Source organism: Electrophorus electricus, chromosome 9 (genome assembly GCF_013358815.1).
Source record: "Electrophorus electricus isolate fEleEle1 chromosome 9, fEleEle1.pri, whole genome shotgun sequence".
In the NCBI taxonomy this organism is placed as follows: domain Eukaryota; kingdom Metazoa; phylum Chordata; class Actinopteri; order Gymnotiformes; family Gymnotidae; genus Electrophorus; species Electrophorus electricus.
Genome location: NC_049543.1, coordinates 2,694,447 through 2,712,556, shown reverse-complemented (window position 1 = coordinate 2,712,556; position 18,110 = coordinate 2,694,447). Strand labels below are relative to the sequence as shown.

The following is an 18,110-nucleotide window of genomic DNA, read 5'->3' as shown; positions in this document are numbered from 1 at the left end:
TCGGACACACACTATATGGTGGTACAGGAAGCCCAGACAATCCAATTTCACTTTGCCTTCAGAGCATAGCTCAAGGATAATGATGCACTTTGTCTTACAAGGCACAACCTGGGTCTGTCCTGCTGTTTCCTGATCAGCTGTTTCTGTGGAGTCAAACAGATGAGGTCATCACATTCTGGCCCCGTTGTTAGGAGAATGAATTCTGTCTGGTAATCACATCCACCTTGTGACGAGTTTCATTTATTCCCTTCAGACTATTTAGGCCGATATCTACATCCCCTGGGCCTTTGGTGCTGATGAGGTTCACTCTGGAGTCACATTGTTTTCAGAGCAGTTTTCATTCTCAGACAATGGAAGATTATCTTTTTTTTTCTTACAAAACCTTGTTTCATTATAGTTTTTTTGTATTTTAACAAAAACATGATTTTGATGGTTCTGCTGGATTATTTGTGTGCACATCAATTTCCCTTTTCTTTCACAGCCAAGGCACAGGTAAAATAAAGAATGGTTTTATTGATATGAATCACATTGCAGGAACAACACATATGCAAGTGCAACAGTTTTGGATGCCATCATTAGTCTCTTCTAAACTACAAAGACAGATGACTTGTAAATTCAAGTCAATTCTGAAATACATCCAAAGTATACATTGCTATCTCATAAATACATTTTGATACTTTCTAATATAATACTTTTTTTTTTTTTTTTGCTGACATAGAGATATGGTTTTGATAGATTCTTTTAAGCTTTTTTTTTACAGAACAAGCTACCAATTAAAAACTTCAAATATTATAAACACAAGCAAATTAAGAAGAAACACAGTTAATTTAAATAAAACGTAGACAGAATTATAACAGCAAAAAATGCAGCAAACCCATTGCTAATCTACTCTCCTTTCATAGATGTGTCATATTACTGTGAAATACATACAACCATGTGAACCCTAATGCTTAAAATGACCATGCAAAACTGAAAAAATCTAAAACTCATACGATCACAATGACATTGTTTTTTCACTGTTACAGAGTGCCTCCAACAGTCAGTGCCTTCATTTCTTTAGTTGGTCTTGAAAGTTTTTTTTGATTGCTCTTAATACAAAGGATATGATTCAGTAAAGAAACAGTAATGTCTTGTCTTGTGCACCTCACCTTTTCAATCTCTTCCTACAGAATATACAAGTACTTTGCATTACAAAATTCAGAACACAATCAGCTAAAGAAAATGTGCACCGAGTGTCCAGATCTTTAAAAAAGAAAGGCATAATCATTTGGCAGCTGTTAATAATGTTGCCTAATATTACTCTGAATATATTTTGACGTCTTCTTTTATTGAATAATCAGTGGTATTACTCTACTCTTTAGCACTCCATCAGATCTATGTCTCACACGGATAGAGAAGGTCACTGTGTTAAGCTCTACAGTTACTCAGAGCGGATAAGGTGGAACAGGGTGACGTTGTACAGCACCTGGTGTCCATTGTTCCAAGCATACAGTGCTCTGTCCTTGGGGTTGTAGTCCAGCATAGAGATGTGGGAGTACTTGTTCTGGAAAGGGATATCAATATACTCATAGGTGGAGGAGTTGGTATGGAAGGCGTAGTAGACCTTTGTCCCTCCAGAGTAGCCGTTGGTTACGTAGAGGGTCCCACAGATCATGAAGGCCTCCCCAGCGCTCCTTTTAGGGTGGTTGGTGGTCCAGCTCTTAATGACCTGCAACGTCATTGGGTTGAGCTTGCTGATGACGATGTTCCCTGCATTTTGATTGGTGGCGTACACTGCCCAAAGCCCTCCCTCATCCACCATAAGGTCAATGTCAGAATGGCCACCCCATGAGTAGTGGTAGCGGTTGTTGAAACCAGCATAGTCCAGCTGGCTGGACTTACTAATGGTGGATGTCTTGAAGTCAAACTTAATAATGGTGTGACTCTGGAACTTGTTGAAGTAAATGGAGCCATTGTACACCACCTGTCCTGTGCCAGACCATGGGTGAGGGAGTCGATGAGAGGTGAAGTTATCCGAGTTCATGAAGTCTGCCATGGACTGGTACTCACGAACAAAGCGGTTGTTGTGGTAACCATCCATGTAGTATACCTGATGGTGGAGAGGCAGCATGAGCAATATTGTGAAATCCATCAGAGAACAGAAATGAACTCAAACCAAAATATGCTACTAGGTACTCACAATGCATAAAAAACAGAAACCCTATGTGTACATTTGTTGTGTTCAGGACTTCACTGTTATACACTTTAACTGAGCAGATTTCTTCAAGAAGCCAAAACCCACTGGAGTGTACAACACAGTTTGAAGCTGGTAGTGTTTTTGTCTTTTTTTTACTTTCTTAAATTAAAGTTACATTTAAAATAGAACAAAAAATTGAATTAGATTCCAAAGCATAGCATAATCATTAGCTTTGTGAAACTAATGACACACGCCTGATATATTTATCTGCTCGCTCCATTCTCACTGTGGAATTGCGGAGGGAGATTCTGGATCTCATCATTGGCTGTTAGCTACCTATAGAGCTACCTATACTTATTCACACTGTATATTCACACACAATTAGCGAGCTCTTCCTCGAGCACCTGTCATTTTAAGTAGACCTTGACTGTGACACTGCTGCTGGTAGAGTATCTGGAGTTTCTATTGGATCCTTCTCCCAGAGCAGTTTAAAAACTTACTGGCTCACCCCAAGCTAGCCTCTTTAAAGTTGTGCATTAATATATGACAGCGCCACTGGTTCGTTGGTTCATTGCTGACATCTAACCAAGACAGATGTGAAAAATAAAATTCTGAAAATTGCAAGAAAAGGTGGAAGAGCTTGCAGATAGAGAACATTAAATGATGAAAATAAAATAGCCTCTAGAAGACCTGTTTGTTCATTGGATGGATACAAAAAGAAAAAAAACATAAACTGCACAATGTCATTGTGCTGTTACAGCACTGACAAGGTTTTCAGTTCACTGCTTACTTGGAATGACTGGAGCCAAAATAATGATATCTGCTAAAATGTATAACCACTATTTGCATCTATACAAAGACTGGTCATTTAATATGCAACAGTCCTGGACTGATTTCAGGCAAATATACTGTAGGGGCAAACAGGACTGCTGATAGCCCAGAAAAGTGCATTTAGTACCCTAAAAATGCAATGTCTGTACAAACATCAAGGGTACAATATTCAAAGCTAATACAACTCACCTTCCACTTTATGCCCTCGTTTCCACAAAGGAGACATTTATACAAGGCATTTTGAATTAACTTACCCTGGTATCTCCATCAGGAGCCAGGGGATCAGTCATCCATGATCCATATCTTGATCCAGATGTCTTAATAGTGATAGGCTCACTTATTCCTGTCAGCTTCCCACAAGCTGCGAATAATAAAGAAAAATGATTGTGGATTATGATAGAACATTATGGGTTATCTGCTTATTTCCAGAATGCAATATCTGCACATGACATGCTCATTAAATGTAAGCTGCAAGTCTATCAGACCTGAGTATGGGAAGCACTCAGGCAGAAGTTTGGAAGAATCAGCAAATGTTTCACACAATCAATGATGTCACAATGCCAGACAGATGCAGTCAGGCATTACTTGTGTGGATGTTAGCAATGCTGTCAGAGTGTGGAATAAGGAATATGGATGTGCTGTTTTTTGTTCTCGTCTCCCTAATCTCTCTCTCTCACACACACACACACACGCACACGCACACACACACAGGTAACTGAACACCCCTGGACTAGTGTCAAGAGCAAACTCTTTATCTCATTGCTTCATTCATATCAATGACTTATGGTTTCATCCATCTTTCCAAAGATGAAAATAAACACCACTTGTCATTGTTTCTGGTGGTTTTATCGCCGTCCTCCCCAACCTCTGGCATCCTGCGCGTGCACTAGCTACCGCATTCTCTTACCATCCCTCCATTTCTAGCTCATCTATTGTTTCCTGCTGAGGTATTTTTGTACTCAACAGTGAAAGAGTATCTTGTTGCTTTGATTAAATAAAGCCTATATGACAGCGTATTGAGATCAGTGAATTGTTTTACATCTCATTGGCTTGGCTTTGTGAATTTACATTAAAATTGTACTGTTGTTTCAACTTTGGAATCACTGAATGAGTTATATGAGAAAATATATTAATTCTCTGTAAAATCTATTCTCTAACATGATACACTACTGGAATGTGGAATACTTTATACCACTGTACTACACATAGAAGCACTGGACTGTATAGCATGTTAAATTATTGGATATTATATCACAGCATAGAATGGTGTAGTATGGTATAGTAAGTATAGTAGAACAGTGTACCATAGGCCAATGAACAGATATGGCAGAGAGCCTGACTGATTTCTAAACACCAACACCTGCAATCTGCTAATATTGACCTGTGTAATTTCATAATCTCTATGGTCTTGGATCAGCAGTGATTTCTTTTTTCCATTCTCCATTCTGGGCTTACTGCTGCAAACATAACCCATTTTCAAACAATCCCTCATGGAATTTAATATTCAGTAAATAATGGTTGGATTGAAGATCCCAGCACAGATGGGTTATCACTTAGAGGCATCTGATGTGCGAATGCTGGCTAATGGGACTGATAATGGAGAATAATTGTCATTTCAGTTTTTCACTTCAACCCTAAGAAGCTCCAACTGACTACAGCCCACTGAACTACTAAGTCTCTGGCAGGGTACTTAATTGTCGATCTCATCAGTTCAATTATGCTGCAGCATACTGTATGGAAGACTGTTGTTTTATTACTTGTATACTACTGTAATACTGGTTTAAATTTAATCCACTTCATATGGGTTCACATTGTCTCCAGGGCGCTCAACCCTGAAGTCATTAATACATTTAACTTTAATTTAAACATATAGTGATGTTACAGTTTACAACCATTTATACGTAATAAAAAAAACATTTATTTGTTACCTTGCTGTCAGATTTCTGTATATTCACCCAATATCAAGTTGCAATGATAAACAATGTTATGTATTTGCTACTGTTAAGTATTTGCTGTTAAATATTTGCTACTGTGTGCATAGATACTGTTCCATCACTGTCATGTCTGTATATTTATGTTTATAGGCCATGAGATCCATTTTTAAGGTGTAGGCCTTGGTTTTAAAAAGCCAAGTGGATCAGGCTATGGTTAATCTTTCTCTACCACAATGGATTGGGAGTAGTTCATACACACAGGGGATTACTGTTAGCCCTCAGATCCTTCCTCTCTGGTGGTTGTTTTTGCTACTGCATGTAGAGATTGACCTAGGAGACGTGAGTCTGTGGCTCTCTTTACTGTTTACAGATGAGAGAGCCAAATCTCTGAAAGGTTCCCCTTTTCAACTAGTGCAAAAAGGGCCAAAATTGCATCCTGTGCAGGAAATCATTCAGTTTTTCTTGTTATGCAAAACAACCCAAATCTCTCATTTAACTACATTATTAGGCTTTTCTTTGCAAAAACAAAATCAAATCTTGTAAACACTTCCAACTGGCTTTTAATTGAATCCCCACAAGCTTAAGTTCATAGAACAGTTTATGTTAAATCTGAGTTGACACAGTGTCAGCATCTCATTACACTGACGTTGACACCAAAGATTGATCTGAATTACCATCACTGCTATTCTCTCAAAGCAATAATGTCATGCCTCCAGAGAACCTTGATTTGTTCATTATGGAGAAGAAAGGCATGTCACTCTAGAGCTATCAGATCTGCCCTGGGTGTCAAAAACAACTCCCCATCATTGTCTTGGGAAAAACTGCTCGAAATTGAGAGTGATGTGTCAGCAAAATTTTCTAAATTCAAACTCCTGTACTTAAATTAGTGCCTTTAATTAGATATATACTTCCATGGAAATTGTACCATGGAAACCTGTAAATAAAATATGTATATCTTTCTACGAAGTGTATCTATTTACTTTGTTATACATTCATTAAAAACAAGCATATTATGTGCTAATCATTTAAAAAACAAGACACTCATTGTTGAACTTACCTTTTTCATGAAGAGTGATTTAGTCATCAATATTTATGTGTGTGGTTGTGTATGTTTATGTGAGTATGTGTTTTTGTTTCTGTGTGTGTGTGTGTGTGTGTGTGTGTGTGTGTGTGCGTGCGTGTGTGTGTGTGTGTGTGTGTGTGTGTGTGTGCGTGTGTGTGAGTGTATGTGTGTGTGTTAAAAAAGCTCAGTTATATTCATCCGTGTGAATATATCTGACTAACGTGAGCCACACTCTCAGGGACAGAGAGAGAGGGTGTTTGTGTTAGTGTTCAGGCTCAGCCTACCTAATTTTTGCATGCACGCACGGAGCCTCTCTTCAAGATCTGACACCCTGCTGTGGAGCTCCTCGTAGTCATAGGCTCCGATCTCCTCCTGCAGCTCGCTTAGCACTGACGTCAGATTCTTGACCTCCTCTTTAAATTGCAATACCAATTTTGCATCGGCCTTGTATTCCTCCAACACTGGTATCATTGGCCTAAGTTCCTCCATTTTCGCCTTTATGGCCTGTAAGGTTAAAATAGGCTTGGTTCAGTAGGCATGCGTGCAACCGTTCTGTCCCAACACCTGTCTGGCCCTGCCATGCCCTCTCTGTCTATCATGAGTGAACCATGTGCCTAACACAGATGTAGCATATGGCATATCATAAGCATGATAAAACAAGTCCTCAGTACACGAAGAACAATTGGAAAACTCCTTTATTGTTCAATGTTTAAAATGCAGCGTCTTAAAGTTATTACATGCTTTGTGTCACATACAGCATCGTTTACTCATTTTTCTTTCCCCTCCCCGCCCCTCAGTAATAAAATGTGCATTAACAAACCTGAATGAGAAAAGACACGGAAGAGATATCACCATGACATAAATAAATGCCTGTTCAAGGAATGCTTCTATAGTGGCATGCACAAAAAGAGTATAACATGGAGCTTAAAGGTGCTTATTGGTTAAAAAAAAAACTAAATGGCACAAATGTTCAGTAGATCAGCTCAGGATTACAATGGGATTGAACTTGCTCTTCAGTCTCTGCAGCTTTGATATAATTCATAATGTTAACCCTGCAAGCAAGAAGATGAGATACTGTTGAATAGCTAACTGGCTAGCCTATCTGAAGTATACACACAGAGTGCAGCCAGGTACAGGTTTATGCACAGAACAACACGCTACATTGGGCGAGGGATACAACATGCAAGGACACGCGCAAATGGTGCAAATTATTTGTAGACCTGCAAATATCTGTGATTGCAACTACAATGATGAGTTAAAATAACTAGCATATCAAGCACAGCCAGTCAAGGTATAAACATATAAAACCTGTATGCAGAGTGCATTAAGGTGTCTTTAAAAATTCGTGAAGCTCTAAGACACAGAGGACATCATGAAGTGCCAATTTACTTCTGCACAAACAGACCAGAGACCGATCTCTGCCAATCCCATGATTCACTTTGATCAAGTGTAACTGTTTAGGGGTTCGTCCTGCAGCTGAAATGCCAGGTTTGCACATGCTCAGGGCATGCTGTAACATGCAGTCAGAGCGCACAGCAAAGGTGGCCATCTGGGACTCATGCACACATGGACACGCTGAATACTGCTCATATTTGGATGGAAATGATGGAGGGGACTCTTGTGCCAAGTGAATGTTAAGGTTAGGAGACTCTTCCATCAGGAGGCTAAACATTTTCTGTTCCTGCCTTTTATTTTTTAATATACACTATAAATCAACACTGTAGTGTTCATATTAGTAATAATCAAATAAGCATTAATCAATGTTCACTCTAAAATGCAAATTAAAATGGTATGCAGTGCAGCAAATTAACTGAGCATGAGACTTTGCAAGAGGAAAATTGAGCTGTTATATATGGTTTTTGTAAATGAAGAAAGCAACTTAGCTTAAAATGGAGCCAGCAAGGCAGGTTGAATGAACAAACAAATATCTTGCACATACCTTATATTGCTTAGCAATGTTCTGCTTGTGGCTCTCTTCCACCTGTTTAAACCTGTTCTCCAGGCCCCGTAGCTGCACCTCCATCCGCTGAACATACTCCAGATCTTTCTGCGTCCTTTGATCCAAAGTCTGGATGGACTGGGTCATGTTCTGTACCTGGATGGATGGTGAAGACAAATTACAACAGCATGGACCATGAACTGCCACAGAGCAGGCTGTGCAGGCATCCAGTGCCAAATGTGTAATTCATGTTAAAATATTAATGGCGTTTTAGTCGCAATGTAAGTGTTTGTGTATGTGTGTGTGTGTGTGTGTGTGTGTGTGTGTGTGTGGGTGTGGGTTGTATGTGTGTGTGTGTGTGTGTGTGTGTGTGTTTCTAGTTGTAGGTATGTGTCTGGGTTTCCGAACGGTAAAGGTTACTTTTTCCAGGAGCTGTTTCAGCTGTTTGGTCCTGGCGTCCCGCGAGCACATGGTCTGCTGTGGAGCCACCACAGTGCACACACACCTGCCCTCACTGTCCTGCGCCGAGCTGTACACCTGCCAGGACTCCTCAGGGTTAGCAGGAAACACCTAGTCAAATCATGTCATGGATAGACACATGAGGTGAGACAAGGTGATCTTGGAGAGAAGACACACCATGGGCTCACAACTCAGTTTTGCTTTTATGCAAGATCCCAGGGCATCTGACTAAGGAAATCTGCTTTTAATTACCTGCTAAAGCTGTGTTGGGTAATGAAATATTAAATATGGATTGACTAAGTATATCCCACAAGAATCGGTCAAGCACCTATGTATGACACAAACCAGGGAGCTTCAGTAATGGTGGCATGTCTTATCATTATCATGTCATAATCTGTTATAAATTCCTATTATTTCTATGTATATTTGTTTTGGCCCTTGACACTATTTTTTTCTGTGCTCTTCTTGAGAACACAGCAAGACATTTGACTTATTTTATCATGCTGGGTTTGAGTCATGTGTGGCTAATGACACCTCTGCAAACTGAACCCGCTGTAGGCTCTACAGGCTCCTCGAACCCCTGGGACCTGCACACATAGTCGATGGGCTCACATCCACACACAGCTGACAGCTGGGGGGTGGGGCAGCTTTCGAATTTCAGAAACTGAACCACAATTGTTCTTTCTTCATAGGCAGTTTTGTATAGTTCCATGATGAAATGGCTGGATGTGAAAGAGCCATCTGGATTTGGGGAATGAAGTATTATTTTCCCAGTGTTTCAGCCAAATCCCCAAAAATGAAATTAATCACATTACAGTTCCCATTGGGATGACAATGAGATTTAACTAAATTGAAGGTACATCTTTTTAAACCAACAGCCGTTGTGGTAGTCTGCTGTATATTGAGATGATCAAAATACAATCTCACCAACTAAAAAAAGTTCATATGTGGCATGGCACAATCTACAGATATTGAAAGGTGTCCACAGAAATCCATTCTGCACACAAAATTACAATTTTAGACATGCTACTTAGGTAAACCTAAAAAATAGCATTCTTTTTGTATTCTCCCTGTATCAACAATCAGATTTAACAAACAGGATTTCTGTTTGGAAAACCTGAATTTCTGATGACTGATAATCAGAAAACAGCACTCCAATCAGTTGTATGGGTGCTGGGACAAATTAATTTTCTTCAATGTGGCACTGTTTACAAAACCTTATTGTGTATTTGGTAGTTTTTGTACTTGATCAATAAAAATAATCAATAAAAATTTCCTGAGATAAGAACAGACATTGTGGCTAGAGCATCAAAGCCAGAAATAATTTGAGATTGTGTCCTCACATTTTTTTTCACAGTTCAGATGTTACACTAACATGTCTGTGCAAAATCATTTAGTTCTGTGTTAACACGATTTCACATTTACATAAGAAAATGAGGGGCTCGATGCCTTAAGGATGTATTTTAAGTATTGTTAACAGCTAATGTGATTAAAATTAAATGATAATAGTACATTTAACACCATATTTGGTGGGGCAACTTGACTACAAAAGACTGAGATGACAATATGACAATATGTTAGTGACATATTAAAACACCTTGGAGACTAAATGATCATTTAGGTAATTAAATGGGCTATAGCAACAACAACAACAACAATAACAACAACTATTATTATTATTATTATTATTATTATTATTATTTAAACAACTAAAGTTCATAAGTATCGGTTTACCGAAGGTACAATGAATAAAAAGGTTGCTTGCACCGTAACTGTATTTTGATTAGACAGCTATAGCGTTTCTCCAGCGCGTAAAACAGCGCAGTAACTCACGCCTGTGCTCCGGTCCGGTACACCTGGAGGAGCCGCGATTAGTTTCGTTGTGTTCAGTCCTACAAGAGAGGGCAGCGTTTGCGACATCCAATTGGTGATCATCGCCATCGTGCTGAGCACAACTCCAATCTTCAGTAAAGGCACCGACATCTCTGCGCTCCCCTTTTCTTTAAATCCTTTATTATACGCATTCTAGGGGAGAATTATTCTGGCAACCTGTGTTGCCGATAAAAGTTTGGTATTGCATTTGAACCCCCGTTGCGGACAGCGTCGCCTCTGACATGACTGGTGCGCATCCTTTTCTTCACTCTTAAAGAATATTGTTGTACGGATGCGATTGCCACGGAATATACTTGTTTGGTCTTCTTGCCTGCATAGAATAATGCGAATGGCGGAGACCGGTTAGAGTATCTCGTTCGTCCGGTGTCCCCGCCCACCGCGCATGTTGGTGAAATATTCATGATAATTGGTTAAATATTCATGATTGTCTCAGCTCTCACTTTTTGGCTGAGTTCCTATACGTGTACATTCTTGTAGTCTAGCCTATATGTAGTCTAGAGTATCACATAAACATCAGAACAATAATAATGTCATTTTATGTCATTTTATGGCATTCTCCAGTTGTAGGATTAGACTCGACGTTATTTAAAACGAACAAAGGACTTATGAAATAACAGTGATTTCAATACCAGTGGTAAACAAAAATATCCAGTGTTTGCAATAAAATTCTTTGAATTACTTAGAAGCGATTCTTCATTATATATTTCCCAAATTTTATGAACATCCTAACATTAATAGACAATGGAATGAGGACGACCTATAGCCATGATTGATCTCACATACATACATGCATATTAATACATTTTTTTATATCTTTGGACTATAATGCTGACAGGCCAGTTGATAATTCCTCTGGGTGAAAGGAGCTGCATTATCCAATAGGGGGCAGTGCAGGTTTATCCTCGCTTATAGCGCCCTTAAGAGCTTTTCCATATAACAGAGTATCAGCATCATTTGTAACCTCGATCCCTTCATAATACCTCTTAGCAATTAAGGACTGGCCTCGGTTAATTCAAATAGCATAAACTGCCATGTATTCAACTGACTTCAATAGTGTATTTTCACTTCAGTTCTTGCACTTGCTGATTGATAGTCAGACATGAATGCTTGTGTAAACCACTAAATAGCTTGTTGTTGCTTAGTATTAATGTTCTGTGTATGCTTAAAACTGGATAATAATAGATTAATGGAAGAACATTAATATTCCCTCTTTCTACCTTTCCATATTCATTTACCATACTCCATATACCATATACCATGTTTCCAAATACCATATTTTCCATATTCATTTCACATTTTGTATGTAGTTTCTATAAAGTATTTGACCAAGCACAATCTGAGTTTATTAGATATAATATCAAATGATTAATTTCTCTATTAACAAACTAAAATTGTACAGATGTTTTAGTTTTTCAGGTGGTTTGGGACTCACAGCTCATGTCTTGCCATCTTTGAGAAACTTTAATCTAAACATAACTATGCATTTTCTCACTACAGGTGCTAAAATTAGTCACTGCATCAATTAACACCCCAAAGATGTTTCCCACACCAAAGGTGTCTATACATATTTCTGAGCTGCAGAAAATTAATTTACACATAGGAAAATGAATGAGACTCTAGAGGAGCCCTTTTTAGCATAAAGAATAAAAACTTAAAATAACTTTTCTGTGTCAGGGCTTTGTGATGTGCCACAGAATATAAATATCCATTCAAAAACTTGATTTTTGACCTGTGCCTCATATGCAAATAAACTATAGTGAACTACAAACATTTTTCTGATGTTTATATCTATGTAATCAAAAACAATTAAATGAAGTAATAATTTTTAATATATGGAAAAAAGGGGATAGCATTGCGCAGGCATTTTCAGTATTAATGAACTCCAAAATGTGCCAATCTGGTGTGCAAGCCAATATACACTATCAACATACAGATAGCCAGGACACGGAGCATTTATCAATGTGGTTTTCTTGCTGAGTCAGAGAATTATTAATAAGGGACTGAAATTGTTGTTTTTATACAAAGAAGAGGATTATATACCGCACTGGACATTGAGTAAAGACTGGGTGAAAAGAAAATAAGATATTCCAACATGCATCACGATTTTCTGGTAAGCATCCTTATTTCACTATCTTGACTTAACTTGGTTGTAATACTAAACATTTGGTTGGTTATGCTTTGCTTTGTCTTTCCAGAAATGTTTGTGCAAAAAAAATAAAATAAATAAATACCAAGGTGTATGCTTGTAACATTATCATTTTACCCTGTTACTTTATTGTCTTCGAATGAAAAGTTGTATAAAAATCTGTGGTCGAAGAAGCGGAGGAACCCCACAGTGATTATCCTGTTAAAATATGCTTACCACATTATTACAGCTGCGTAAAAGCGCAATCTACCCAATTATGATATGAGATTTGTAACGGCACTACGGGCGTATTTTGTGTATATCGGACTAATTAGCTTGCGGTAGTTGGATGGGGAAGAAAATGGCGTTTATAAACCTACTTGGGTGAGTTCTGTGCCCATCAAGACGAGGAGGGTGAGACTCAAAAGCTTGCTTGCAGGCTGCATCTTCTGCCGCCGATACCACCTGATCCGATGCTATCACATGCAGATTTGCTTTAGTACAATGGTCCAGGCACCGTCTTGAATCGTTCTTGGAGCCTTCAGTAACAAAATCAAGGAACAGATGAAATCTGGTTTGTGGTGCCGTCTTTTGGCATATTTATTGCATCTCAGTTTGCCGACGCTTCCTCGACCCCTTCCTTTATTGGCTTTGAAGACGACAAAGAGCGAAATAATGACAGGGCAAGACCAGAGACAAAATATTACTTCATCGCTAGCAAAAGTTGGCTTCTTAATGCACGCTCGGAGGTGTGGGAAGCAAATTTGAGAACCGAGGAGCTATCCGTGGTGCTAAACCGGATGTGACACGAGCAGGCGTGGGAAATTCAAGAGCGGCGGGGCGGGGAAGGTGTTCGCTATAAGAAGCGCGATCCTAGAATAAGTTCTTACTGGGGCTGGAATCTCTTTTTAACAATTTATCATAATTGCACAGCAACCGCGAGCCACCAGCACAGTTTTTGATATAGCAACAACGGGTTAATTTATGAATGTGACACGAGGAACACCCGGTTGCTATGGCGACTGCGTCCTTACTCCTCGGCTCCCCCTTCATTTGTGGTTTCTTTATTCTACAAACCTTCCACCACGACAAAGATTAAAGCGAGAGAAAGAGAGAGGCAGGGAGATCACCTAATTCAATTATGATTAGTCAATTGATTGTCCTTATTGCAGCCTGCATATTGTAAATGCCCTTTTTGTATTCTAAACTAGGAGCACATAAATATTCTCCATGCACATGCATTTTTAAGATCAAACACTTAGCTCTTTGGCTGTCTGTATGTTTGATTACTACAATCAGTCTGCTTAATAGCCATCTCATCAGATAGTTCATGTTTTAAAATATTTGTTATTAACCATTAAAATCCTCACATGATGCTTTCTGAGAGCTGAATCATTTCTGACTTGCTGGAGGATCTTTTGCTTGGTGAGGCCTCCAAATGTTATCCCCATGGTCACTTAAGACTTCAGTCACTTAAGTCTGAAGACACACAGACTATGGAAATGATGTGCCAACCGCTGTGCACAGTGAAAGCCCCTGGTTTTAAAGGTCAAATGGACCTTTTCCATTTTAAAACACACAATCACACAAGCGTGATTTACAACTCAAATGTAAGTCTTTAATGGTCAGTGTTATAACTGGCATTTGCATCAACCAGTGTTTGATCACAGCCTAGTTCTACGCTGGCAGTATGTAAAACTCTTTTTTCTAGGACAGTGCTATTGTGCTGTATGTCACCAAAAGGTGTATTTTTACTAGTTTTCTAATGAATGCATAAACAGTGCTCTTCGCTTAGCCAAAGTGGAGACCTTGAGAAATATAAGATAAGCATGCCCCACTTTCTCACTCTGTCTCATGCCTGCTTTGTTGGATATCTTCACTGATCTGAGATCAGTGGAGGAAAATAATACTGGAATGGTGTGCTGTTTAATCACTCACAAGACTGAGGTGCTCACAGCCAAACCCTGACAAATTGAAACATGTTATATTTGCGGCTTCATTTTACATTGTGTGTCATTACTCTTACATTATTTTTAATTGCAAACAGAAATTAATTAAAAAGGCTAATAAAGTTTGTTTATGCGAGACCTAGATATTGGTCGCAATGGTAGAAGGGAACCGTTGATGCCTCAAAAAGAGAAGCATCGAACCGCATGGGATGTTTTCAATTATGATCTGCCCTTTCGAGGCCACCTGCCTAGTAACACATTAATTTCTCACTCCCTGTCTTTCTCTTCCCAACATAATGAAGTTCTCATACTCTAGTTCATCAAGGTGTCTGTGCATGTCAGGCTCTCAGTGTTCCAGGATCACGCACTTCCCCATTTTCATTCATTTTTTATGACTAAAATAATGAGATAGAATTGCTTCAGATGAAAGGACCACAGAAGCATGTGAAGTAATTCATCAGTGACACAGTGACAATCCCCACTTGAGGCCCTGAGTGATCACTACAAATGAAAAGCTAAACAGAAATGTGCTGCGCTATGAAAGAAAACGTCATTATCTCAATTATCCTAATCAACAGCATTCAGCGGTCAGCTCTGGTATCGTCCGGCGACAGAGGCCCTGTGCATCATTAGATGGAAAGCATTGAGGAATGCTGCCAATATGTGCTGGCCTCTGCAAGCCTTTGATGTGGGGTTTTCATCAATAAAGTGCACAAATCTAATGTGCTCAGGCTGTGTGTGTGTATGTGTGTGTGTGTATGTGTGTGTGTGTGTGTGTGTGTGTGTGTGTGTGTGTGTGTATGTGTGTGTGTGTGTGTGTGTGTGTGTGTGTGTGTGTGCTTTTTTCTTTGACTCATTGTACGTGGTTTTTAATATTATTATTGAACTCTAGATACTGTATTTGAGAATGGGATGCATGGCAACTACGAATGAGGTTAGAAAACTGGTTATGGTTAATCTGAAATTCAAACAGTTTTGTAACTATCTTGTTGGAACAAACATCTGTCAGTATATTATGTCATTACAATAATATAATGTGTGTACTGCAGTCTACTCTGAAATTAAACCTCTCCCTTAAGTAATGGTAGATATGAGATATAATAGTTAGCTGTACTAAGAGCTGCAGCTGCAAATGAAAAAAGGCAAGCAGTAAAGTGACAGCACTGAACAAACTTTTCAGCATAATGATATTCATCAGTGAGCAGCCTGAACAACGGATGAACAATTACGTTCTCTCACAAACGCCGCAAATACCACAATACAACACTCCACATTTTGTTCAACAGCATCTTCGACAACAGACCAGCTTTGCCTCACCTCATACGGACCGCTTTTGTTCTCTGAAGTTAGACAAGTTCCTGACACATCCTGAGAACTCCTTACATCAAGATATTTTCCTGAATTCTGTTTGTGTATGTTGGTCAGACACCGACTATGTTATGAGCAGACAGACCTAAACGCATCTAATGCTACGAGAGCCCTAGGGTTCTCCCACATACTCTCAATCTCCAGTTTGAATGCTTTCTCTGCATTCACAGAAAACATTTAGTCTGTAACATTTATTCTGTATTTTCTTTTCATTTATAGTTTTTTTTTAAAGGAACTGTGTGTTGTTTTGCAGTCTTCCATCTTCTCCTCACAGATTATCAATTTATTGTGTAAAAAGAGTCCTTATATAGCATTACAAAAAGTCTTAATCCAAATGGGAGAAATTTTCATATAATCTTTTCATAGTGCATTGCTAAACTGATGACAGAGGTAACAGAATGCAATAACAGAAAACTATGAAAGGGCATGGATATTAGAACCTACAGACTTCTGACATATAATCTTATTTCTTTGAAGTAACATGAAAGATTTTGAACTTGTGGTTCTAACTGCAAGGCATTTATCTCTGCAGTATTGCCACTGATTGTGCTTTCATTAATTATAGTATTATTGTCATTAGCAAAATTCAGCCTGTGATAAACCATGATGAATCCTACAGATCCATTCCGGCTACTAAAGGGTTTTGTGCAATTGTGCAAAAATCATGCTTTTGTGCAATAACTCCTCAACGCCATAACTTTCACGAATCCAAAAGTGTAAATTCTAAAAATGGTGTAAAGCAGATGATAAATGCCCACAGTGACAAATCATCCCCAATATCATTTCAGTAACTTAACAGAGATCTGTAGCAGCAAGTCTGCACTGACTCGATTCCTTTAGTCACATGTGTTCTTGGTGTTCCGACTCCCCGGCACATTTCTCTGTCAGGTTAAATATATCACAGTGCGGCACACTGCTCATTGTTGCAAGGACTTCTACTCACATCACTCAGACTGATGTGGAAATTCTAGAAAGAATGATCTCAAATTCCATCAGGCAACAGCCTGAAAAAAATTATCCATAGAAAAAATATTCCTTTAGCATTAGAAATCTGACACTGATGGCACTAATAATGCTTTTACATACCCTCAAAGGTCTTATATGTTCTCTCGATTAATCTGCCACTGGCTAAGAGACGGCATGCATTATACATAGAGGCAAAAACAGAGCTGTAAGAGGAGTGGTGGTTTTCTGCAGACCATTTCAGCCCTGAAAAACTGGGCTCGGACAGAAAGTTACTAGAACAACATCACATTTTGTGTGCCACAGAGTAGATCGCTACTCTATCCATGCTACAGTAGATGCTACTCCTTTTACACATGGCACATTTAGTTGGAACTCATTATAAATTAAATAAATATTCATTATATCTTGTAAAAGGAGGGATCTTTATATTCAGGGAAATACAATGACAATAATTATGGGGGAATTATGGGGGATTGTAAAATCTTGACACCTTGTGATATCAGTTGAAATTTCTTGTTCAAACAGAATAAGAATAAAAGAACAAACCCAAAGATCAAAAGCAGTCATGCCATCCTGCCTCTTTTCACTGAACACTCCTGCTTTCAGTCGAGATGAGGTTTCATAACATGATTTACAAGGCTGTTAGACCTACGGCAGCCATTATGTTCTAGCTGTAAGGGAGAATGAGTAGACCACCATATGTTCCTGATATATATTTATATATATTAAAACACAGATACAAGAAAAGACAAGTTGTTTTCATTGAGTTGGATCCTGAAGTGTATAGCTGAGTGGCCATCACACAAGCACTGCTCATCCACAGTCCATCAGATTTAAAATTCAAATCTTAGTTAGTTCGTCATTACTCCTGCACGTCCAAATGTGTGGAACACATATGTGTGTTTGCAGAAAGCAGTGTGACTTGAGTCATAGACTGTCGTGTTTGGCTGCCAAGCCAATAGGGATGGAGATGCGTCTCTGGCTGTGGGAACCATCTGTCCCCCTCAATGGTTCGTGGACAAAATAGGCCCCTCTCCCTCGTGCCTTTTCTTACCCATGGTGCACTTCTGCGGAGGAGGAGGTGCCATTGGCATCGAGATAAAGAGCAGCTTATTGAAATCTCTCCCAAAGGATGAAGCATTGTTTTGTGCCTAGTCTACATGAAAACTTGGGTCACACATTCAAAAAGTGTTTTCAGTGGCAGTGGGCGATGAGGGGGTTGCAAATGAAGGCAGACCAGAACCCAGGACTGCTGCAGGTGCTAGTCTTTAGTCTCAATAAGGCTTCAACATCAAAGGCATCTTCTACACACAAAACAAGATGCTTTGTCCTCTTTGTGAAGCTTATCCATTTCCTTTTAACAAACCTTAGATTTTAGGGTAGTGCAATAAAATATTTTCTTCAGGT

The 18,110-nt window shown here is 39.0% G+C and overlaps 1 protein-coding gene across 2 annotated transcripts; it reads right to left on the bottom strand.

Moving 5' to 3' along the window:
• Positions 1 to 493: 493 nt before the first annotated feature.
• olfm1a (olfactomedin 1a) lies at positions 494 to 13,268 on the bottom strand. 2 transcript variants are annotated; one of them, XM_027003126.2, is made up of 6 exons: positions 12,801 to 13,268; positions 8,364 to 8,513; positions 7,944 to 8,099; positions 6,289 to 6,508; positions 3,262 to 3,368; positions 494 to 2,089 (listed from the first exon to the last, which is right to left on the bottom strand). In XM_027003126.2, the coding sequence occupies exons 1-6, from the start codon at positions 12,864 to 12,866 to the stop codon at positions 1,421 to 1,423; spliced, it is 1,368 nt and encodes a 455-aa protein (XP_026858927.1). In that variant the 5' UTR covers positions 12,867 to 13,268; the 3' UTR covers positions 494 to 1,420. The 2 variants fall into 2 exon arrangements, with proteins under 2 accessions (XP_026858927.1, XP_026858926.1); XM_027003125.2 differs by lacking the exon at positions 12,801 to 13,268 and adding an exon at positions 10,236 to 12,752.
• Between the last annotated feature and the right edge of the window lie 4,842 nt (positions 13,269 to 18,110).